This window comes from Homalodisca vitripennis, unplaced genomic scaffold, assembly GCF_021130785.1.
Source record: "Homalodisca vitripennis isolate AUS2020 unplaced genomic scaffold, UT_GWSS_2.1 ScUCBcl_1118;HRSCAF=4343, whole genome shotgun sequence".
NCBI classification, from domain to species: domain Eukaryota; kingdom Metazoa; phylum Arthropoda; class Insecta; order Hemiptera; family Cicadellidae; genus Homalodisca; species Homalodisca vitripennis.
Genome location: NW_025777245.1, coordinates 29,577 through 50,386, shown reverse-complemented (window position 1 = coordinate 50,386; position 20,810 = coordinate 29,577). Strand labels below are relative to the sequence as shown.

Sequence of the window (20,810 nt, the reverse complement as noted above, 5' to 3'; positions counted from 1 at the left end):
TTACAAACTGTGTTACTTTGTTTCCATGTCCTGAATGTTTATCTAAATGTTCTATGAAACTCAGCAACTGTACTACATTAGGGTATGCAAATACGTTGATATTCATGTGTTCAAAATGTGATTTTTCTACATCATTTCAAACGTCGTCACGGTTACCAAATACTGACAGAAGTTGCGGCCACCTTTTGATGTAAAACGTAGAATGGTTTATATGCTTTCTGCCATGGGCAAAGGCGATAGGTCTCTGAATACTTTCAGCATGCACATGAACATGAGTAAATTACATTCAAGGCGTACAACTCTCACAGAAAAGCACTTTGTACTTCGATGGCAACAAATGTACAGAAGGTTCTCAGGGAAGCTAGGGTTGAGGTAACTATAGAAACTAGCTATGGGCCCCTCTACGTAGATAGTAGGGTGGCCTAAAGAGTACATAACCCTCTTGCAGACGTACGGGTATAGAGAGCACACGTAAACATACTGGATTGTCTCCTCCCCTTCGCGTTTTTAGTAAGTTTTCGTATTTCCCATCATTCCCCAAAGAACGTGTCTCTTGGATTGAGTGGGAGCGTGTTTAGAATCAGTAGAGAATTAAGATAGACCAATGTTTTATCTTTCTTTAATTTTGCAAATTCACACTCCCACATTTCAATTACTTCCTAGGCTTCGGATTTAAGTTGGGACATTTTGGATTTAGTTCTCTCGAACCTTAAATGCAGAGTGTCGAAAGGGTCATCTGCAAGGGGTTCCTCTCTTTTGAATGGGATTCATTTAGGACATCCATGAAAGTAGCAGCCCTGAAACTCGCATACTCGCTCTCCGTCGAACCCATACACTTTTAGCCCCTAAAATTTCTTTGTCCAACCCCCATGCTGAATTCTTACACCGCGCTGTTCCTCCTCCCAGCTCAGCCACCGTAAGGCAACAGCCGATTGAAAATCGGTCATGCGGTACTCCTTTTTAGGAATCAAGCCGATTGTGTTCGATTTAAGTTCCGTCTGAAAGCCAGATTGCATGCGCTGGAAATGGTGACTGCTTCCATGAAGTGGTCAACATTGTACTTTTTCAAGAAAATGTTTCTAAATTTAATGCACGCTTGCGTCAGTATGTCTACATCTGAGATACAGTACTTGATCTCTCTTTTTTAAAGTGGAATACTACATTGTTAGCGACTTGTTCGTTGTGCTAATTTTCAAAGTCTTTGTAGGACTTTTCAAACATGGTTTCAGGGCTGTAGTACTCTTTAGATGGGATCCCTATATAATTTTGGTTTGCCAATGTATTGAAAAGATGAGGGAAGTAACTCTTCTTCTCTAGGGTAAAGTCGACAGCTTTAGGGAGTGCCGAGAGGGCCGTGTGGAGGTCAAGGAGTCTATAAATAGTACATTGTGTAGTTCCATTGAAATTATTTTTGTAGCTTGCATGATCAGTACAGGAGTGAATTTAGATTGTTGAAGAACGTACTTTAGCAAAAACTGGAAATCGAATCCCTGGCCGTTGTGAGCAATGACACATACGTTTTTGAACGATTTTCTTACCTCGGTTACATATTCCATTAATTGATTGATTGGATCTTGTCTAAAGACCCTAGTACGGTTGTTACAATTTTGACAAGTTTCACTACCTCCAATTCATTACCAACAAAACTGTTGCGAGACACAGAGGTTGTCTTTATGAATTTTAGAATATCCAGTTAAGAGGAGCCGGAAAGGAAAAATTTATGTTATTTTATAGCCCTAAGCCTCCTTTTTAGGTAAATATATAACATAATACCATTAACATTCGCAAATATGTAGAGAAAAAATTATAAACTCCTCCCCGCACCCGATTTTCCCAGTGGGGACACGTGGTTTTTATACACAATATGCGTACATAACATCAGGGCAATAGTGCTGAGTATTATGTTGGCAATACTGTTTTCTAATAGGCTGTCTTCTACTGTCTGCTGTGTTGATGAAATATTAGCAGCTGAATAGTGTTTTACAAATCCGTGGTTACCTTGTAACATTATTGTTTACAAAGTGAACATTTTTGAGTTTTAGTGTCGTTTTAGGGTACGTAGTATTTTGTTTAGTGATTTAAAGTGGTGTAGTCATAATGCCTAAGGCTAAAACTTCCTACAAAACTAAACCAAATTACAAAGAGAACCAATTCCATTCTAAAGATCGTAGGCCTAGGCCAAAGCCAGATGATCAGTCCACAAATGCTTCATCACAACCTAAGCCTAGAACTAGTCTATCATCTAAGAAACTTGCTTCATCTTTCACTGAATACGATACTTACCAATCCTCAGGTTATGGTAAAGTCATTTTTAATGTAGGCCTACTTTAAAAAGTAGTTTAGTAAAAAGTTTTTTAGGTTTAAGTTTTGTGATTGCGATGACTGCGTAGAACTATGTGTTGTTGACAGCGGTAAGTTGTTCAGGCATAGCCTAGCTGTGAATTTGGAACTAAAGTGTAGTCTATGTTAAGAATTAATAACTTTCTGAAACTCAACATTCAACAAAGAGAATGAAAAGTATCATATAAACATTGTTTGTGTACGCTATGCGCACGATTGGTCGTGGCCTAGCCGCTGCCAACATATTTTGTTCGCTGATGAACCTGCCTTCTCCACCTCAAAAGTTTGAACCTTACACTAAGTTGTTGCTCAAAGCAGTAAAAAAATGTGCTAATGAGAGCATTGTGAAGGCTACCAAAGAGGTTGTGGCTGAGAATTGTGAAGAAACTAAGACTGATTTGTCGGTATGTCTCGATAGGTCGTGGCAGACACGAGGCCACAAATCCTTGAACGGTTTTTTCAGTGTGACACCTCGTTTGACACTGGTAAAGGGTTAGATGTGGCAATTATGTCTAATTGGAGACGGACAGAAATATGGCTATTATAAATACAAAATCTAGAGCTGAAATTCCTGAAGATTGGATATCAGTTGTGCAGTCGTCACGTCAACATCCTGTACCTTTTAAAACAGTTGAAGTGGACCAAAGTCTCGTTAGAAACTTGTTTGGATTCTTAAGACATTTTATTCTTTAAAAAATGCCCATTTCCCATTAGACCAATTAAAGAATTTACAGTTGCAGTAAAAAACCCATCAAATGTTATGCATCGTGACTCATACAATGGTGCATGGATTTCTTCTCCAGTAGTTCCACAAGGAATAGTCTACCGAAATCAGGAGTACTGATCACTAATATTACAACGTAAACTAATTAGACTTGGCAACAAAATTACAATAATTAAATCAATACTCAATTTGTCATAGCAGAAACCCTCTTTAAGTCAATGTAATTTAATATTAGTTTATAAAAGGGTTCTTTTGTTTCAGGTTTGTTACCAATATCTGAGGCAAAATATGTGGATGTGAACCACTTAAAACAATTTTGTATGGAAAGAAAAGCTAAAGAATACTACAGTAATGTACCACATGGAGAAACTTGCAAGAAAACAAGGTCCACCAAAAATAAATGATGGACAAACTCAGCTAATATTATTTGTTTTTAAACAATTTAACTGTCAAATTTACTGCATAGATTTGATACACAATAAAGCATAAAATAAAGTGTCATTTGTCTCTAGTGGTTTCACTTATAACCAATATGGTTTGTTTTAAGTTAACCTAGATTGATGGACAAAGAAAATGTTTCCCTTGTAAAATTGGTACTTGTGTTGAAAAATCCGACGTTACTAAGCAATAATTGTTACTTAAAGGATGCTATTTACTATATTTTTGTGATCTATAAGTTTACCGAACTCAATATGAAAACTGATATAAATTTCTACCAATTACACGGCAATTTATAGCGTTTTCAAACTTCAAATTGATGTGCTGTCAAATTTTAAAAAGTAGACAAGTACATTTTTTCCCAGGGCTCTTCAATTTATAGTGAGCATTATTGACAGTATAAGTGATGAATGGTTTGCTGCAAAACAAGTTGCTCCTGGTGGTGGGGATAATAGGGGACTGAGAGGCCTTGAAAGATTACCTGACAACAAAGTAAAGACTTGATTGGTCTGCACAAAAAAGGACCAAGATTATGCAAAATTATGAAAAAAAATCCAGATTGGTATGCAGTTCGTGTCTAGGGGGCTGCCATTCTGTGTGCTTTGGAAAACATCTGTAAATAAGTTCCGAGTGAATATTGTATAAATAGTGTAAATATTCCAACTATTTTTTTTATTATTAGGACTAAGACCATCATGTCATGTACTGATCTGCAGTGACTTAGAATGCAATGTAAGTAGTTTTCAGTTCCATGTACTAATGTGTTCCTTACATGTTTTAGAATTCGCTATATTTTGAGCTGTTATTGGTAAATATATTATCATATATTTCTTTTATTTATAAATCTAGGATTATGATTTTTTATCCATGTTCTAAATAACATATGGAAATAAAAATAATACGTTTTCCACAGGTAAAATGTTGATAGTTTTTTCTGCAAAAAAATTTTAAATGATTTTAACATTTTTTTGTTATATATGAGATTTGAACACGTAAGAGTAATACTTATACAACATGCATATCCAATAATTGTATTTTTTTTTAAAGTGTCATACATATTTCTAAACATTTTGACACATATTTCACAACAATATCTCTTATATGAGTCAAGTTATGAATTTTTTCCTAAATGTCTGTAAAACTAGTAAAAATCACATTGTGTAGTTTTGGCACCATATGCTATATATGTAAGTGAACTTTTTATAAAATATAAATGTTTGCGTTGGTCCTCAAAGGGTAAAAAGAAAATTAGATACCAATTTACAATATCGTGACCATGGAAAGGTATGTTCAAATTTTTTTCCTGAAAACTATAGTGAAAACAAATTCGTCGGCAACGAAAATCAAAGGAGTTACGATTTTTTGAAATTCTCTGAAAACTCTGTTTTTGACAGTACCTCTGGCAACACTATCCATATTTGACAGTCTCAAATAAAGAAGGCATTTTGAAACTATTTTGTTCCTCCGTGTCTATTCTTAACCTCCTTATTTGACAGATTGGTATTACTCCGCGGCTCTCACTAATGAAGAAGGGACGCCATTGTGAACTAGTTCAGTAGTGGTAATGGCACACCTTTGTGTTGGATGTTCGTTATCTTACGTGGAAGCAATTCGTAAAGACGATTATGGAGTTTTGCAATTTTATGTAAACCACGGGGCTTACAACCGGACTAGGCGTTGTGGTAATAGGAAGTGTGGCAACGAACTCGTTGTTAACGAATTTGGGGACTTCTTTTTTCGGTGTGGAAAGTACTACACGCCTGCACTGAAACGAAAGAAAATTAAGTGCCGGTTTACTGCCTATGCGAAAAAGGGGACTTTCTTTGAAAACGCCCATTTACCATTGACGGACATTTTTTATGTTGTTGCGTCAATATTGTTTCCAGTGCCGCCGCGACAAGATTACCTGGAAAAGAACTTTAATATTAGTTCTAAAACAGCTGTTGACTGGTATTCGTTTTGTCGCGAAGTATTTGTTGACCATTTGGCCAATAATGATGTAACTTTAGGTGGAGTTGGCCACATTGTGGAAATTGACGAGGCCAAATTTGGTAAACGGAAATATAATAGAGGAAGACTTATTGAAGGGCAGTGGGTGTTTGGTGGTATAGACCGTACCACACATGAAACATTTTTAGTGCCGGTAGAGAAAAGGGACAAGGAAACTCTCTTAAAGATAATAAAAGAAAAAATTGTACCGGGAAGTACAATTATTAGTGATTGTTGGCGTGCGTACGACTGCTTAGAGGACGAGGGGTTTGTGCATGAGACAGTCAACCACTCAAAGGAGTTTGTGAACCCACGCACTCACGCCCACACAAATACCATCGAGCGGACGTGGAGAAGTGTAAAAGATAAAATTCCGCGTTACGGCAGGAAAAAAAACTCATTTTGTGGGGTATTTGGGTGAATACCTTTTTAAGGCGAAATACCCAAACCTCAATGAGCGGATCCACCATTTCTGGGTTGCGGCTGCAAAACTGTACCCACCTGAACATTAAGGTAAGTGATAAGTTACTTAAATGATAGTGACTAGTACGTTAATCCTGTCAACGATGCCTGCCAGCTGCGCAGTGCTGCGCACTGCTTGCTCTTTTAGAAAAAAAATTTACACGAGCTTGCAAAAGTCGAATCCCAGATCACGTGATGCCCCTGCTCCTTAACGCAATAATGCCCGAAAGGCATCAATATAATACAATAATATTCTTTCATCCCAGTTTATATGCACCTGCGATAATAATACTAGGCTATAAATGAAAACATATGCTACCCATGAAAAAAAGTCCATTTTCCATGGTCACGGTATTGTAAATAAATACCGAAAATTACTATAAAGTACTGATTGAAAATCATTGGATACCAAATAAAAATGGAATTTTTTAAACATATTTTTAAATAAATAACAAAACTTTGTGGATACACTGGTGATTAAACACAATGGATAAATGTTTTGCAAATATTGGTTCAGAATTGAAGATCAAGTTTCCAAAATCTACTTAGTCCAGTATAAAAGCATTGTTAAAATTTGGATTTTTTTCCATACCTATGCTAAGTCTAATTCCGTGATTTTCCTAACACCGCTAAGTCATTGCGCATGCGCAATGTCACACTGCAGCAGTTACTTCTAGTGAAATATTACATAACATGATTGTGTGAAAAATCTATAATAAAAAGATGTTTACATACTACAAAGTAACAAAACATTCACAATGAAGAACTTTTAAGCTACATGGACAAACTCCAATCCAGCCTGTATTTAGCAAACAAAATAGATTATAACCTATAATGTTTATTTTGTTTACTTGTTCTCTATCTGAGTGTTGCAGTTTGACATTTTACTTGTCAAGTTTTACAGATAAGTGATATTAAACAATGAGTGATTTTGATCTTGAGGGATTAGTTAATCCAGTAGTGGATAGTGGAAGGAGCAGAAAGAGAAAAAGGGACCCTACAAAATGGACTAAAATATGCGTAAGTACACTCGCATCAGTTCTTCTGCCCACAGTGAGCCTGCTGTGGTTTGTAGTCATAAACATCAAGAAAGCAAAATATGCAAAGTAATAAATTTAAGTGAAGATGACATCAGTTTCGCGATAAGTTGAACAGTAATAAATCAAAAGTAGACCGACAACTTTTTATTAAAATATATGATTGCTAAAGAACCGAAAAGGCGAAGGCCAAGGACCGAAGACCCTAGTCCTAGGTTAATAACTGAGTACTTTATAATAAAATGCCATGGCCAGCTTTTGTGTGTTTGTGCACAATTTTTTTAATCTATTACTGGAATTAGTAGATACAGGATAAACAGCATTTCAAAGAGTTTTTCCAAAACTGGTGAGGACAGAATTGAAAAAAGGGGTGGTAGCAGACTAAAACCTACAGATGTCGAGATAGAAAACTCTATTGTCCAGTTCATTAGCACCTTACAGTGCAGGGAAGTCATTATGGGCGAGCTAAAAGTGTTCGTGTATATATGGATCCAACACTTTCTGTACAAAAAAATTTGGAATATGTGGTGATCAAAAAGAAATGAGAGTGGAAAGCCTGCTGCATCCTACAGTAAATTCTTTAGGATATTTCAACTCAGATTTAACATTGGGTTCGGAAACCCAAAATCTGACACCTGTAGCTACTGCGAACAGTGTAAAATTGAGATGAAACAGTCTAAATCTCCAGGTGAAAAATCACAGATTATGGGCCGCTACAGACTTTATAAATTACGTTCTCCGCGTTTTTATGAACTTCTTAACCCTAGAAGTGGCGCGCGCCGTATATACGGCGCATTAGGCCGTCGTCAGACGCCAATGCCGTATATACGGCGCATTAACATGCTTTCATATTACGTAACGTTTGAAGTCGTAAATATTATCCGATCGTGATAAAACTTATATGGTTGCACAGAGGAAGAACCAAACTTCTCTAATATCGAGTTTTTAAGTTGTATTGCACTTTTATTTTCCTCTATGTGTTGTGAAATACTGACAGCTGGAATGAAGACAGCTGGTGGCTGGTTGCTATGTTGACGTCGTGTCGTGTCTTTGTGCAGTCACGTAGCGTTTGTTTACTTGTGTTATTTAGGTTCAGTAGTGATAATATTATATTATTTCAGTGTATTTAGTAACCTTTTTTTCCGTATTAGTGAAAAATATGTCTTCCACAAACTATAAAGATCGTTCAAGTGATTTGAGGGAGTTAGTGGGTGAGCCTATGTCAAGTGATGATGAAGGACAGGATTCTGATTTCGACATTACAAGGGAAGGTAACTTTAGTGATAGCTTATCTGATAGCTCATCAGACGATGATTATGTGCCCAATGCTGATGAAATTGATGAGTGGAACCTTGAACAACATTTGGAAAATGTGCCGCAAGCTCCATGTAGGCCTAACCTCAACTCTAGGCCTAGGCCTGAATCTCCCAACCTGTTTGACATTTCTGGGCCTAGTTCCAGACCTGATCCCCAAGTTACTGATCCTGTTGACTCTGTATGGGTGTCTGTCTTCCCCCCTGAACCTGTAAAAGAAATACCCTTTTTGGTTAGGGAATCTAATACTGGACCTAGAAATTGTCCTGCAAGAAACTCACCACCAATAATGTACCTGTATCTATTCTTCACGCAAACAATCTGGAGACTGATATCTCGAGAAACAAATATTTATGCTCAAAATTCTATTGATAAGGCTAGGAATGAAGGCAAATTGAAAACGCATAGTAGGGTAAATAAATGGGTACCTGTAACTGTGAGTGAAATAAAAAAATACATTTCTGTAGTGATCAATATGGGGTTATCATTCCGTAACAATATTGTTCATTACTGGGATACCAACTCAAGCCAACATTTACCATTTTTCCAAAAAGTAATGTCTCTCAGACGATTTCAAATGATAAATGCAATGCTTCATCTCAATTCTACAGAAAATCCTCAAAAAGGACAACCCGGTCATGACCCATGGCACAAAGTCAGACCTTACATTGACGAACTTAACCATAATTTCAAAAAGTACTTTGTACCTTCCCAAAACATTTGTATAGACGAAAGTCTAATAGGCATGAAAAACAGAATGGTTTATTTACAATATATGCCAAACAAAAGGCACTGCAGATTTGGTTTGAAAAAATTTGAGGTATGTGATAGCAGGACTAGCTACATGATTCATTCTGAATTGTATTGTGGGCATGAATTTTTATCAGACGGCACTGATCCATTGGCACAGAGGGTAGTTATCTACCTTTTAGAACAATCTGATCTACTGGACAAAGGATACCACTTATTTACGGATAACTGGTACACTAAAATTCCCCTAGCAGAAAAACTCTTTGAAAGAAACACATACCTCACAGGAACGATTAGGAAAAATTCTAAAGGACTGTCAAAATCTTTAATCAACAAAAATTTACAACCAAAAGAAATTGTTTATTTTAGGAAAAATGTTTGCCTACTTGTAGGCTTTAGAGAGAAAAAATCTAGTAAGCCAGTCTATTGTTTGTCTACCGCTGTACATGCAGAGAATGCAGTTGTGAGGAGTAAAAGAGGTACTGAAGTGGAGAAACCTGTTCTAATTGCCAAATACAATTCCTTTATGGGAGGTGTTGACGTAAAGGATAAAAGTATCTACCATGCCACCTGCAGTAGACCAACTAGAAGGTATTGGAAGAATATTTTCTCAAACTTCCTTGATATGTCTTTGCATAATGCATATATACTGTACAAAAGTAATAGTGATCAGCCCATGTCTCGAAGAGATTTTATAGTCAGCATAATAGAGGAATTGAGTGCAGCTCCTAATGAAACTCAAGGACAGTTACCAATCCCAGGAGCGGGTGGTGATGTAGTCGGTCCAGTGCACGAACTCACTTTACTCCCCAACAAAAATAATCGGTTGTGTGCTGTGTGTAATGAAAAACACAAAATAAAGAAAAGGACCAGCTATTTTTGTCCAGGCTGCAACTGCGGGGTCCATCAGAATTGTTACCACCTTCTAGAACACTTCTATAGACCAACAGTAGTTGGTAAGAAGAGGAAGGCAACCAACAGCGATTCAGAATAAAACTGTTGGACTACACTTGTAAATATTGTAAATACTGGTAAGTTGTAATAAATATTTTTTATTTTGTTTCTGAAGTTAATTTCTAGACTTTAGAAATTATTAGATGTAGTTTCATGGTCTTGAATACATACAGATTTATTATTTTTTTGCCACTTTCTCTGGACACAAAAAACTGAATTTGTACAATTTTATGAATTTTCGTAAAAATATGTAAATATATCACGTTTAAGCCATATAAACTATATATTTCTGAAATCAGCATAAAATTTCGAGTCAAATGGGTATTTTGAAATCTTTGTTTTATAAACTCAAAATTAGGTACAAAACGGAATTTGGAGTAAAAAAATTTTAAAAACCAAAAACTTCACATACTTTTTGAAAAAAAAAAAAAAAATAATGTTAAATAAAATAAAATTACCAAAAGATGTTTCTCTGTTCTTTTGTGAGAAAAATGATGTATAATATGTTACATTTGGACCATTCGTTGCAGTAAAACCAAGCTTTAGAAAAATACCTTACCGGTTACCCTAAAACACTGTGCCACTACAGTACGTTTGCGCGCCACTTCTAGGGTTAAAGAGAAGAGTCCTGATACTGTTACAGTAGCATTTGATATGCAACAAAACCAACCCTTACCTATGATACGAATTTCTGAGACTTTTTATGCTCGGCAGATTTGGGTATATAATCTTACTTTTATTATTCACGAAGTCATGAGAACTGCTTTATGTATGTATGGACGGAAGACCAATCAGGCAGAGGATCTAATGAGGTTGTTTCAGCCCCTGGAAATTTTTTGACATCCTTAGAAGAAAGAGTTAAGAGTCAAGCTCAAGACAATAATACGACTGTTCCATTTAAACTTAGACTTTTTTCTGATGCGACATGTAGTCAAAACAAAAATGCTACAATGATGGCATTTTTATTGAACTATGTTCATCGAAGTGAAATATTTAAAGAAGTTTATCATTATTTTCCTATCAAGGGACATAGTTTTATGCCTCCAGATAGGCTCTTGGGCAGAGTTGAAAAGATCTACACAAAAAAGTAAGAAATTCTGTCACTTCAAGAATACTACAGAATTCTTGAGCAGTATGGTCAGTTAAAAGTACTAGGGGTTGATTGGAAAGTTTAAAACTACAAAAAATGAGCAAATGTTATCATTAAAGCAGTTCTGCCTTTTAAAATGCGTGAACAAAGGGTGTTTGCCTACAAAAAGAGAAGTTCAGCTGTTTTTGTAAAGAACGCTTACACTGGTTCTGAGAACCATCAGCATATATTTTTAATTTATCTATTGAAACGGGCTTCTTTCCCGATTAACTAAAAATAGCAACAATCAGTCCAATTTACAAAAGTGAAGGAATCTTATCAGATCCATCAAATTTTCGTCCAATTAGTGTATTACCAATAATTGGCAAGATATTTGAGAAATGTTTATATGAGAGATTATATAGTTTTTTGGGAAAATACAACCTGTTATCAAGGAAACAATTTGGTTTTAGAATGAACAAAAGTACTGATGAAGCAATAAATTTAGTTGTAAACAGCATTGACAAAGATACATTAATTTCACTTCTAGATCTTAAGAAAGCTTTTGATACTGTAGATTTTAAGATATTACTATACAAATTAGAACAATTAGGAATTAGAGGTAAATGTGTAGACATTTTTGCTAGTTATCTTGATAACAAGTTCTGTAACACAAAAAATAGCAACAACATTTCAAATTTAGAAAAAAATCACCAGTGGAGTCCTCAAGGAAGTTGTCTTGGCCCTCTTTTGTTTTTAACCCCTTAAGAGTTTTTGTCGCGTGTACGCGTCAAGAGCCAAGTGCAGAAAAAGTACCACTGTCGCGTGTACGCGCGGATATAAGTGATTCATGTTTTCTCGTTGTTTGTCGCGCTAGCTCGCCGTAGTTCCTGGAATTGCCTCTAGAGTGAGCGCGATGTTCTATTTTTACATTGGTTCATTCCTTTGACTGTGGCTGTTACGTTGACTGAACGTCTCCCCTTTGTTACTATGCAACGCATTTATTTGAGGCTTTATGCAGTTAGGTGTTTTACTTTACATGTATTATTGCATTATAACCTTTTTATATTTATTTATTGCTTAAATCAAATTGAAACTCTCTTTTTTCATAAATGCAATGTAGGTCAATGTAACCACGTGTTGAGTGGCTATTCCGTCCTCCGCGCATCCCTGCTCAGTAGTCCACGTTGCTTTGTTGCCCAGTCGCGTCCCAGTTATTGACCTTGTTGTTTCCTTTTTGTTTTGTGTACAGACAGTGACATGACCTACATGTGTGAAGAGGAGGGTATTGAAGAACGTTTGTTTGCGTCATCTGAGAGTGACAACGATGATGAATGTGAAGACTTACAGTACTTGCCGAGGCTGTTGATAACGAGGAGCCTCAGCTTCATCCACCTGACCCGCAAAGTGTTCCACCTGACCCCCAGACTGTTCTAACGGAATGTTTGGATAAATTTAAATGGGATAACTACGGGGAAACTAATACCCGATGTTCCCAATTTTCATTTAGTGGTTCCCCCGGAGTAAATGTTCATATAAATAACAAGGACGACCCTTATGAGCTTTTCAAATAGTTTGTAACCGATGAACTACTCGATCTAATTGCAAATCAAACAAACATTTACGCTGAACAATTTTTAGCTTATGGACCACTTAGACAGTTCTCTAGATTCCATGCGTGGAAACCCCCGGACAGGGATGAAATATATTTGCTCTTAACATTTAACATTTTGCTAGGACTTATCTGGAAACCAGTTTTTGACCGCTACTTCACAACTAACCTTTGTTTTCTAAAGCTTCTAACAGATTTTTACATTTTAGTACAATACTTCCGATGGACGGCCCAAAAGATTGCAAAAATTGTGCCCTGTGTATAGATACATTTCAAAAGTTTTCTTCCGTTTACACTCCACACCGCGACATTTCTATCGATGAAAGTCTACTGCTATGGAAAGGCAGACTTATCTTCATGCAATATATAAGAGTAAAACGAGCAAGTTTTGGCATAAAAACATTTGTTCTTTCTGAAGCGAAATCAGGATATCTATGGAAATTGATTACTTACGTCGGTGCAGAAACATTCTTTTTGAGAAGAAATGATCATGGTCAGGGTGCAGCAAATGTCATACTTACACTAATGGATGACTTGCTTGATAAGGGAAGTATATAGTAGCTTGTTTGGCTACTATGAGAAGGCAACTTTGGTCTCTTATGTGCCAAAAAAAGTAAAGCTGTCATTGCTTTGTCCACAGTGCATCAAATCGGTGAAATTGATCCTAACACCTACGAGAAGAGGAAGCCTATGATAATAACTGATTATAACAATACTAAATTTGGAGTTGATATACCTGATAAGATGTGCCACCAATATGACACTAGCCGAAACTCTAGAAGATGCCCATTGACTCTGTTTTTTCATCTGCTGAATGTCGGGGGTGTAAATGCAATAAACATTTTCCGGGCAAATAACAACAACCAAAATGTAGTCCGAAGAGAATATTTGTCAACTCTGGCGTTGGAGTTGATGAAACCAGCTGTTCATCGCCGAATGAATCTTGACGCGATACCGAAACAACTCAAGGCCAGATGTAAACTCTTTTTGGGAATAGAAGATTCAGAGGGACCTCCAGTACAGGCAGAGAGAGGACCAGCAACTAGTGGCAGATGTGTGATGTATGTTTGCGATCAATTTTTTCAATGAACAATGTACATAACTCCTATTGTACCTACAGATTTATTGATAGTAAAATAAGTTTTCACCTTTTAATATTGCATTTATTTGTTTGTATTTCAAAATACTCAATTTATTGATATTAGATTTTAACCATACCAAAAGAGCTCTTTAAGTTTTTTTTCTAAAAACTGTTTGTAGTTTGACACTATGTCAAAATTTTTATTGAGACCAACCACTAAATAATGTAAAAAGTGCAAATTCGTTTACAGTGTTTAATAAAGTTAATAAATTGTGTTATGCAGTTTTATTTCGGCCTAAAAACTCAATTAGCACATGTATTGGTTTATGCGGTCACCTTGACTTCACTATATGTGTATTTAAAAGTTTGTCATATGTTGCAGTTTTAGAAAGCTATATATACAGGGTTTTCATAAATGAATGGTGCAATTTTGAATGCTTATAAACAATTTCCTATGCAAGGTAGAAAAATATGGTTCGCACCTCTGAATTCTTCAGCTCAATTAGTTTTATTGCTCTGTGTTAGAAAACAGCTGTTTCATTGTTGTTGGTTAAATTGTGCAATAACTTCAAACATTTGATTCTGATTTAGAAAGATGTTTTCTGATCAAGAAAAAGCCAAGTGTGTGCTATTGTTTAGTGAATTAAGGTCTTCTGTTTTAGTGCAAAGGGCTTTTAGAAGATTATTTAACAAAGATCCACCTCATAGAAACAACATTACGCGTTGAAGTAAACAATTCGAAGAAACTGGATCGGTACAAAAACAGAAGTCTTCTGGGAGACCGACTGTATCAGAGGTAACAATTCAAAATGTTAGAAAATCTTGTCTTAGATGTCCACAAAAATCTCTTCCACGTCGGAGTCTGGAGCTTGAAATCCCAGTGACAACTCTGCATAAAATTTTGCATAAAAGGCTGCATTTTCATGCCTATAAAGTTCAACTGTTGCATGGGATCAAACCGAATGATAAAAATAAACGTGTGGAGTATGCAACTTACATCTTAAATCAGATTGAAGAAAATGAATCATTTTTAAATGATGTTATGTTTACAGATGAGGCAACTTTTCATGTTAACGGGTGTGTTAATAGACACAACGTTCGAATTTGGAGTTCTGAACATCCTCATGAGACCATAGAAATAATCCGAGACACACCAAAAGTAAACATCTGGTGTGGAGTGACTAAAAACAAAGTACAGTAGAACCTCGTTAATTCGACACTCGATAGTTCGACAGTCCGTATCATTCGACACCAGCCGTGACCAACATAACGTGACAGCAGGGACAAGTGGTGTCCTTGACGGGCCCGCCATTGTTGCCGTGAACGCGCGCCACTGCCCTTTGTATAGCGCATCCTCCTCCCCCTCCCCCTCTGACTCACCCGCTATTCTTAGTCGTCAACTCAGTTCGCTCGTGACGCTGCGGGAGTTAAGACGCGTTTTTGTTCCTTTCGTGATACGTTACTGTTTTACGATCGTTAGACATACGTAGTTGGTGTTACTGAACTGCTTTGTAATTTGTTTGTTTTTTAAAATGTCAGATAAAAAACGTAAAAGGTGCTTTAAAAACAAAGTACAGTAGAACCTCGTTAATTCGACACTCGATAGTTCGACAGTCCGTATCATTCGACACCAGCCGTGACCAACATAACGTGACAGCAGGGACAAGTGGTGTCCTTGACGGGCCCGCCATTGTTGCCGTGAACGCGCGCCACTGCCCTTTGTATAGCGCATCCTCCTCCCCCTCCCCCTCTGACTCACCCGCTATTCTTAGTCGTCAACTCAGTTCGCTCGTGACGCTGCGGGAGTTAAGACGCGTTTTTGTTCCTTTCGTGATACGTTACTGTTTTACGATCGTTAGACATACGTAGTTGGTGTTACTGAACTGCTTTGTAATTTGTTTGTTTTTTAAAATGTCAGATAAAAAACGTAAAAGGTGCTTTGTTACGATGGAAATGAAATTAGATGCTCTAAAAAGGATTGACAAAGGTGAAAGTGTACAGAAAGTGGCGAGTGATTTGAACGTTGGTCGGTCAACAGTGATTGGATGGAGGAAGTCTAGAAATGAAATTGAGTCTTGGTGTGTGAAAAGAGTGTGTTCAGAATCGTTAGACAAGAGGAGGAGTATGAAGAGGTCTGAGTATGAACAAGTAAGTGAAGCTCTTTTCCAGTGGTTTAGGATTCAGAGGGAGAAAGGGACACCGATCTCAGGACCGATTTTACAGGAAAAGGCCTTGAAATTTTATCAAAACTTTAAAGAAGAGGGAGAGCCTGAATTCACAGCAAGCTCTGGATGGCTGGACAGATGGAAAGAGAGGTATGGTATTAAACAATTGAGCATTTGTGGAGAAAAACTGTCAGCAAATCTCGATAGTTCACATGATTTTAAAATGAAATTTCAAGCTTTGATTGAAGAATTAGGCCTTAGTGGAGAGCAAATCTATAACTGTGATGAAACTGGTCTGAATTTTAGAATGCTCCCAACAAAAAGTTTGGCTCTCAAACAAGAGAAAGCTGCAGCAGGATATAAAAAAAGTAAGGACAGAGTTACTGTGTTGGCTTGCAGTAACGCAACAGGAACTCATAAATTAAAATTGGCTCTGATAGGAAAGGCCAGGAAACCTAGAGCCTTCAAAAATATTAAAATGAATGGTGACCATTTTGACCTCCCCGTTTTTTACAGACACCAATCAAATGCTTGGATGTCAGAGAGCATTTTTAACGAATGGTTTCACAAACAGTTTGTGCCCGAAATTAAGAAGCATCTAAAGTCCCAGAACCTTCCAATGAAAGCACTCTTGATCCTCGACAACGCAACAACGCACCCGGCTGTAGATGTCATTCAAGACGGAGAAATTAAAGCTATGTTCTTGCCCCCTAACGTAACCTCCCTTTGCCAGCCTATGGACCAAGGAGTTTTGGTAACGCTTAAGAAGTTGTATAGGAAGAAACTCCTTTCATGTCTCATTCAAGCCCTAGATGAAGGAGTCGAATTAGTGGATAAGTTAAAAAAAATTGATATGCTGGATGTTGTTGGCTGGATTTCCCAGGCATGGGATGAACTCAATCCCCTAACGCTCGTGCGTTCTTGGAGGAAGCTCTTGGACCACCAGGGAAATGAGTTCAACGAAGAAATTAAAGATGACGAGCTAGCCACTTTAATGGAAAAAATCCCAGGTTGTGAAGAAGCTTCACCTACAGATGTTTTCGAGTGGATGGAACAAGATGAAGAAAGCGGACCAACTTCAGAGGAAGAAATAGTTGATGCTTTAAAATCAAGAGAGGATAGTGAAGAAGAGTCAGAAGACGACGAAGATACCACTCAAAAATCAAAACTGACACACAGCGAAGGTGTAAAATTCTTCGAGGGAGCGATCCAGTATTTACAGGAACAAGGGACGACTGGAATGGACATTTTGTTTCTTCGACGATTACGTGACGAGGCGGCTCGGCGAAGAAACCAAAGTGAAAAACAATTAAAAATCACAAACTATTTTGCGTTGTAAAAAGTAAAACATGATGTAACCATGTTACAAGTTATAGTTGTCCCATATTAATTTATTTTTGTATATACATTTTGTTTTTTATCTAGCCTATATTATGAATTGAGTTTGTTTATTTTTACATTTATTCATTTAATCATTAACTATTTTAAGAGGAAGAAGTACAGCACTGTAAAACAATGTAAGTTGATACATTTTGTTTCATCAGTTTAATATTTGTTTAGTTGTACATTGTTAATTAAATTACAGTCCATCTTAACATAAACTCGCCTTTTTAATATTCCTTGTGTTAAAATCTATATACTCCCTATAGTTCGACATCTTGATAGTTCGACACCCCGTTAGTCCACAAAGTGTCGAACTATCGAGGTTCTACTGTAATTGGACCTTTTTTTTTGCCGAGAAAAGTCTTAATGGTAATGTGTATCTGGACATGCTAGAGAATTTTTGTTTTCCTCAAATTGATGAGTTTTATAATGTCAATATGGTGTATTTTCAACAAGATGGTGCGCCACCCCATTATAAGGACTTTGTTCAAGATGCTTTGAATGACAAGTTTGGACAAAGATGGATAGGTCAAGGTGGCCCAATAGCATGGCCTCCTAGAAGCCCGGATTTGACTCCATGCGATTTTTTTTGTGGGGATACGTGAAAAACATTGTTTATTCTCAGAAGATCCGTGACTTAGCTCATTTAAAGGAAAGGATTTATGAGGCAGTATCATCGGTTACAAGAGACATGCTGCACAGTGTATGGGCCGAGATCGACCATAGATTAGATGTCTGCAGAGCTATCGGTGGTGGACACATTGAAATGTACTAAATGTATCAGTATAAAATTGTTTTTAACGAGGATTCTAATGAAATAAATATTTTTAATGTACTTTGTACGGTTCTCTTTTTATTTTATGTTTATATTGTACCATTCATTTATGAAAACCCAGTATATATATATATATATAGAGGTAAAGGTGGTAATATGAGCCCTGTAGGTATTATGAGCCCCCAATATATCTGGTCATACAGCGCACGCAATCTAGTGGGGATCGATGGAAACACTGTATTAAGTTCCTGTTTAGGCCGCTAGAGCACTCTGGTTCAGTTATTGATGATAGTTGGTGGTTGCAACAGGTGTTCGTATTTTCTTCAACTAAGAAACTTTAAAAAGGTACTTTTTAGCCATTAATTATGATTACTATTCGATTGCAGTAACTCTAATAGGCTAAGTAATCTAATAGAGTAGGTTTTAAGCTTTGATTTATTGTGGGTGATAAATAATTCAGACAGTAACAAAGATAGATTATGGATGAAGGAAATTCAATATGGCGATGTCGGTAATATGAGCCCCCTTCTGTGCCTGTTATATGAGCCCCATCTTTAAGGGGCTCATATTACATGCACTACAACTTGTGTTCCTACTTTTATTGTTTCAGATGCCACGAAAGAGTTTAAGCAAGGCACCTAAACCTAAAAGAAAAAATTGGAATACCGATGATATGGTCATGGCAATAAATGCGATTAGGAACAAAGAAATGGGATTGAAAAAGGCTTCTCAGAAATTTTCTGTCCCAAGACCGACTCTGCAAAGACTTGCTCGAGGTGACAAGCCACCAGAAGAAGCAGCTGCCACTCGTCTGGGAAGGAAAACTATAATGGGAGACCAGCTGGAAATGGAGCTTGTTGAGTACCTGCTTCAGATGGAGAGCAAGTTTTACGGTCTCACCAGACAAGATGTTCGCAGAATAGCTTACCAACTTTGTGTAAGAAACGGGATAAAAAATCCGTTCAAAACAGAGGGGTTAGCTGGTAGGGCTTGGTTCGACCATTTTATGAGGCGGCACAAGGATGTATTATCTGTATTGAAACCTTCAGCAACTTCATTTTCAAGGGCAAATGGATTCAATGAAGAGGCAGTAAACAATTTCTTCGACATCTTAGAAGCTGAGTATAGGAAACACAAATACCCAGCCGACAGAGTTTTCAATGTCGACGAGACAGGGATATCTGTGGTTCAGAGTAAAATTCCCAGAGTGATTGGTTTACGGGGGAAGAGACAAGTGGGAGCTCTTAGCTCAGCTGAAAGAGGCTCTCTTGTGACTGTCATCTGTTGCATGAGCGCAGGGGGCACTTTCATTCCGCCCATGTTAATTTTCCCAAGAAAAAACATGACAGATCTGCTTATGAAAGGTGCTCCACCAGGGGCGATTGGTAGGTGCCACCCTTCAGGGTGGATACAATCAAACCTGTTTACAGACTGGCTACGCCATTTTATTGAGAAGACTAAGCCAACAAAAGAAGATCCTGTACTTCTGATCCTAGATGGTCACAACTCTCACACAAAAAACATAGATATTGTGAATCTTGCGAGGGATAACTTCATATCAATCATTAGTTTGCCCCCACACACGTCACATAAGCTACAACCGTTAGACAAGTCATTCCTGGGGCCACTAAAACACCACTACAGTGAACAAATACGCCGGTATATTCGACATGGCGAAAAACGAGTGGGACCCTATGACATTGCAGAGCTTCTAGGACAAGCGTACCTAGCTTGCCAGACAGGGTCGATAGCTGTGAATGGGTTTAAAACAACCGGATTGTATCCATGCAACAGGAATGTCTTCACTGCTGCAGACTTTGCACCATCATCTGAAGAGACATTCGACATGGAACCCCTACTGCAAGCAAGAAAGAGAAAGCCGACACAGCCTCAAATGGTACACAACTTTGAACACTCAGAGGAGGACGTCGATGATCCTGAAGAGATTATCCAAAGTCTAAGTGAGGATAACCCGCCCGAGACCGAAGCCCACCTACAACCCATCACATCCACCTTATTTCGACCGTCCACTGAAGACCTAGACCTTGCAGGTCCATCCGGTGAATGTGGAAAACAACAACATTCGACAACTGCTGTGTCACCAAAGGATATATGGCCTGTACCCAAACCTAAGAAAAAAGTTTCAAACAAAGGACCGAAACCGTCAAAAGCTGCTCTGGTCACATCATCACCCTACAAAAATGCTCTGCTAGAAGCAGCGGAAAAAAAGAAATTGACTGACGCTAAAAAAGAAGAATCAGAGAAAAGGAAAAAGGAAAAAATCCAGTCTGCAACAAAGACAAAAAACACTGTCAAGTCTGTAAAACGGAAAATTTTCGGAGACAAGGACTCAGATGAATCGGACTGCTCCGTCAATTCCGGAGAGTCAGTTTTGGAAATGCCTGTGGGAGTTGATAATCCCGGAGATGAGCATACGCCCTGTATGTTTTGTGAAGGACTTTACTCAGCCGATCATCGAGGAGAACTGTGGATCCAGTGCATGATGTGTGAAATGTGGGCACACAATGATTGTGCTGGGGCTGAAAAAGATGTGTATGTTTGTGACTTTTGCAGACCATAAAATATTTTCTGTTTGTTTACACCTTTTTTACACTGTTAAAGTTTTGTAATTAATAAAATACAATTTTCATATAGGATATTTTTGTATGACTGTCATTTTTAACACTCTTTTCCATGTATTTACTTTAGGGGCTCAT

General features: G+C 37.5%; 3 protein-coding genes across 3 annotated transcripts in view; all 3 read left to right on the top strand.

Moving 5' to 3' along the window:
* LOC124371223 overlaps positions 1-12,514 on the top strand; it is a 44,435-nt gene extending 31,921 nt beyond the window's left edge. The window contains exons 3-4 of the mRNA XM_046829555.1: positions 8,142-8,378; positions 12,330-12,514. Coding sequence (XP_046685511.1) covers positions 8,142-8,378; positions 12,330-12,514 — 422 coding nt within the window. The remainder of the gene's footprint in view (positions 1-8,141; positions 8,379-12,329) is intronic.
* A 2,454-nt stretch (positions 12,515-14,968) lies between these two features.
* On the top strand, positions 14,969-17,647 carry LOC124371221 (jerky protein homolog-like). Its single transcript, XM_046829553.1, has 2 exons — positions 14,969-15,325; positions 15,705-17,647. The coding sequence occupies exons 1-2, from the start codon at positions 15,303-15,305 to the stop codon at positions 17,272-17,274; spliced, it is 1,593 nt and encodes a 530-aa protein (XP_046685509.1). The 5' UTR covers positions 14,969-15,302; the 3' UTR covers positions 17,275-17,647.
* Positions 17,648-18,766: 1,119 nt separating this feature from the next.
* On the top strand, positions 18,767-20,674 carry LOC124371222. Its single transcript, XM_046829554.1, has one exon. The coding sequence runs from the start codon at positions 18,767-18,769 to the stop codon at positions 20,672-20,674; it is 1,908 nt and encodes a 635-aa protein (XP_046685510.1).
* The last annotated feature ends 136 nt before the right edge of the window (positions 20,675-20,810 follow it).

What these genes read in the sequence shown, in the direction of transcription:
- LOC124371222 (XM_046829554.1), top strand. Translation starts at nt 18,767, where the DNA reads ATGGTCATGGCAATAAATGCGATTAGGAACAAAGAAATGGGATTGAAA.
- LOC124371221 (XM_046829553.1), top strand. Translation starts at nt 15,303, where the DNA reads ATGTCAGATAAAAAACGTAAAAG. An exon ending in TCAGATAAAAAACGTAAAAG is followed by an intron (nt 15,326 to 15,704) that starts GTGCTTTAAAAA and finishes AAAACGTAAAAG; the next exon opens with GTGCTTTGTTACGATGGAAA.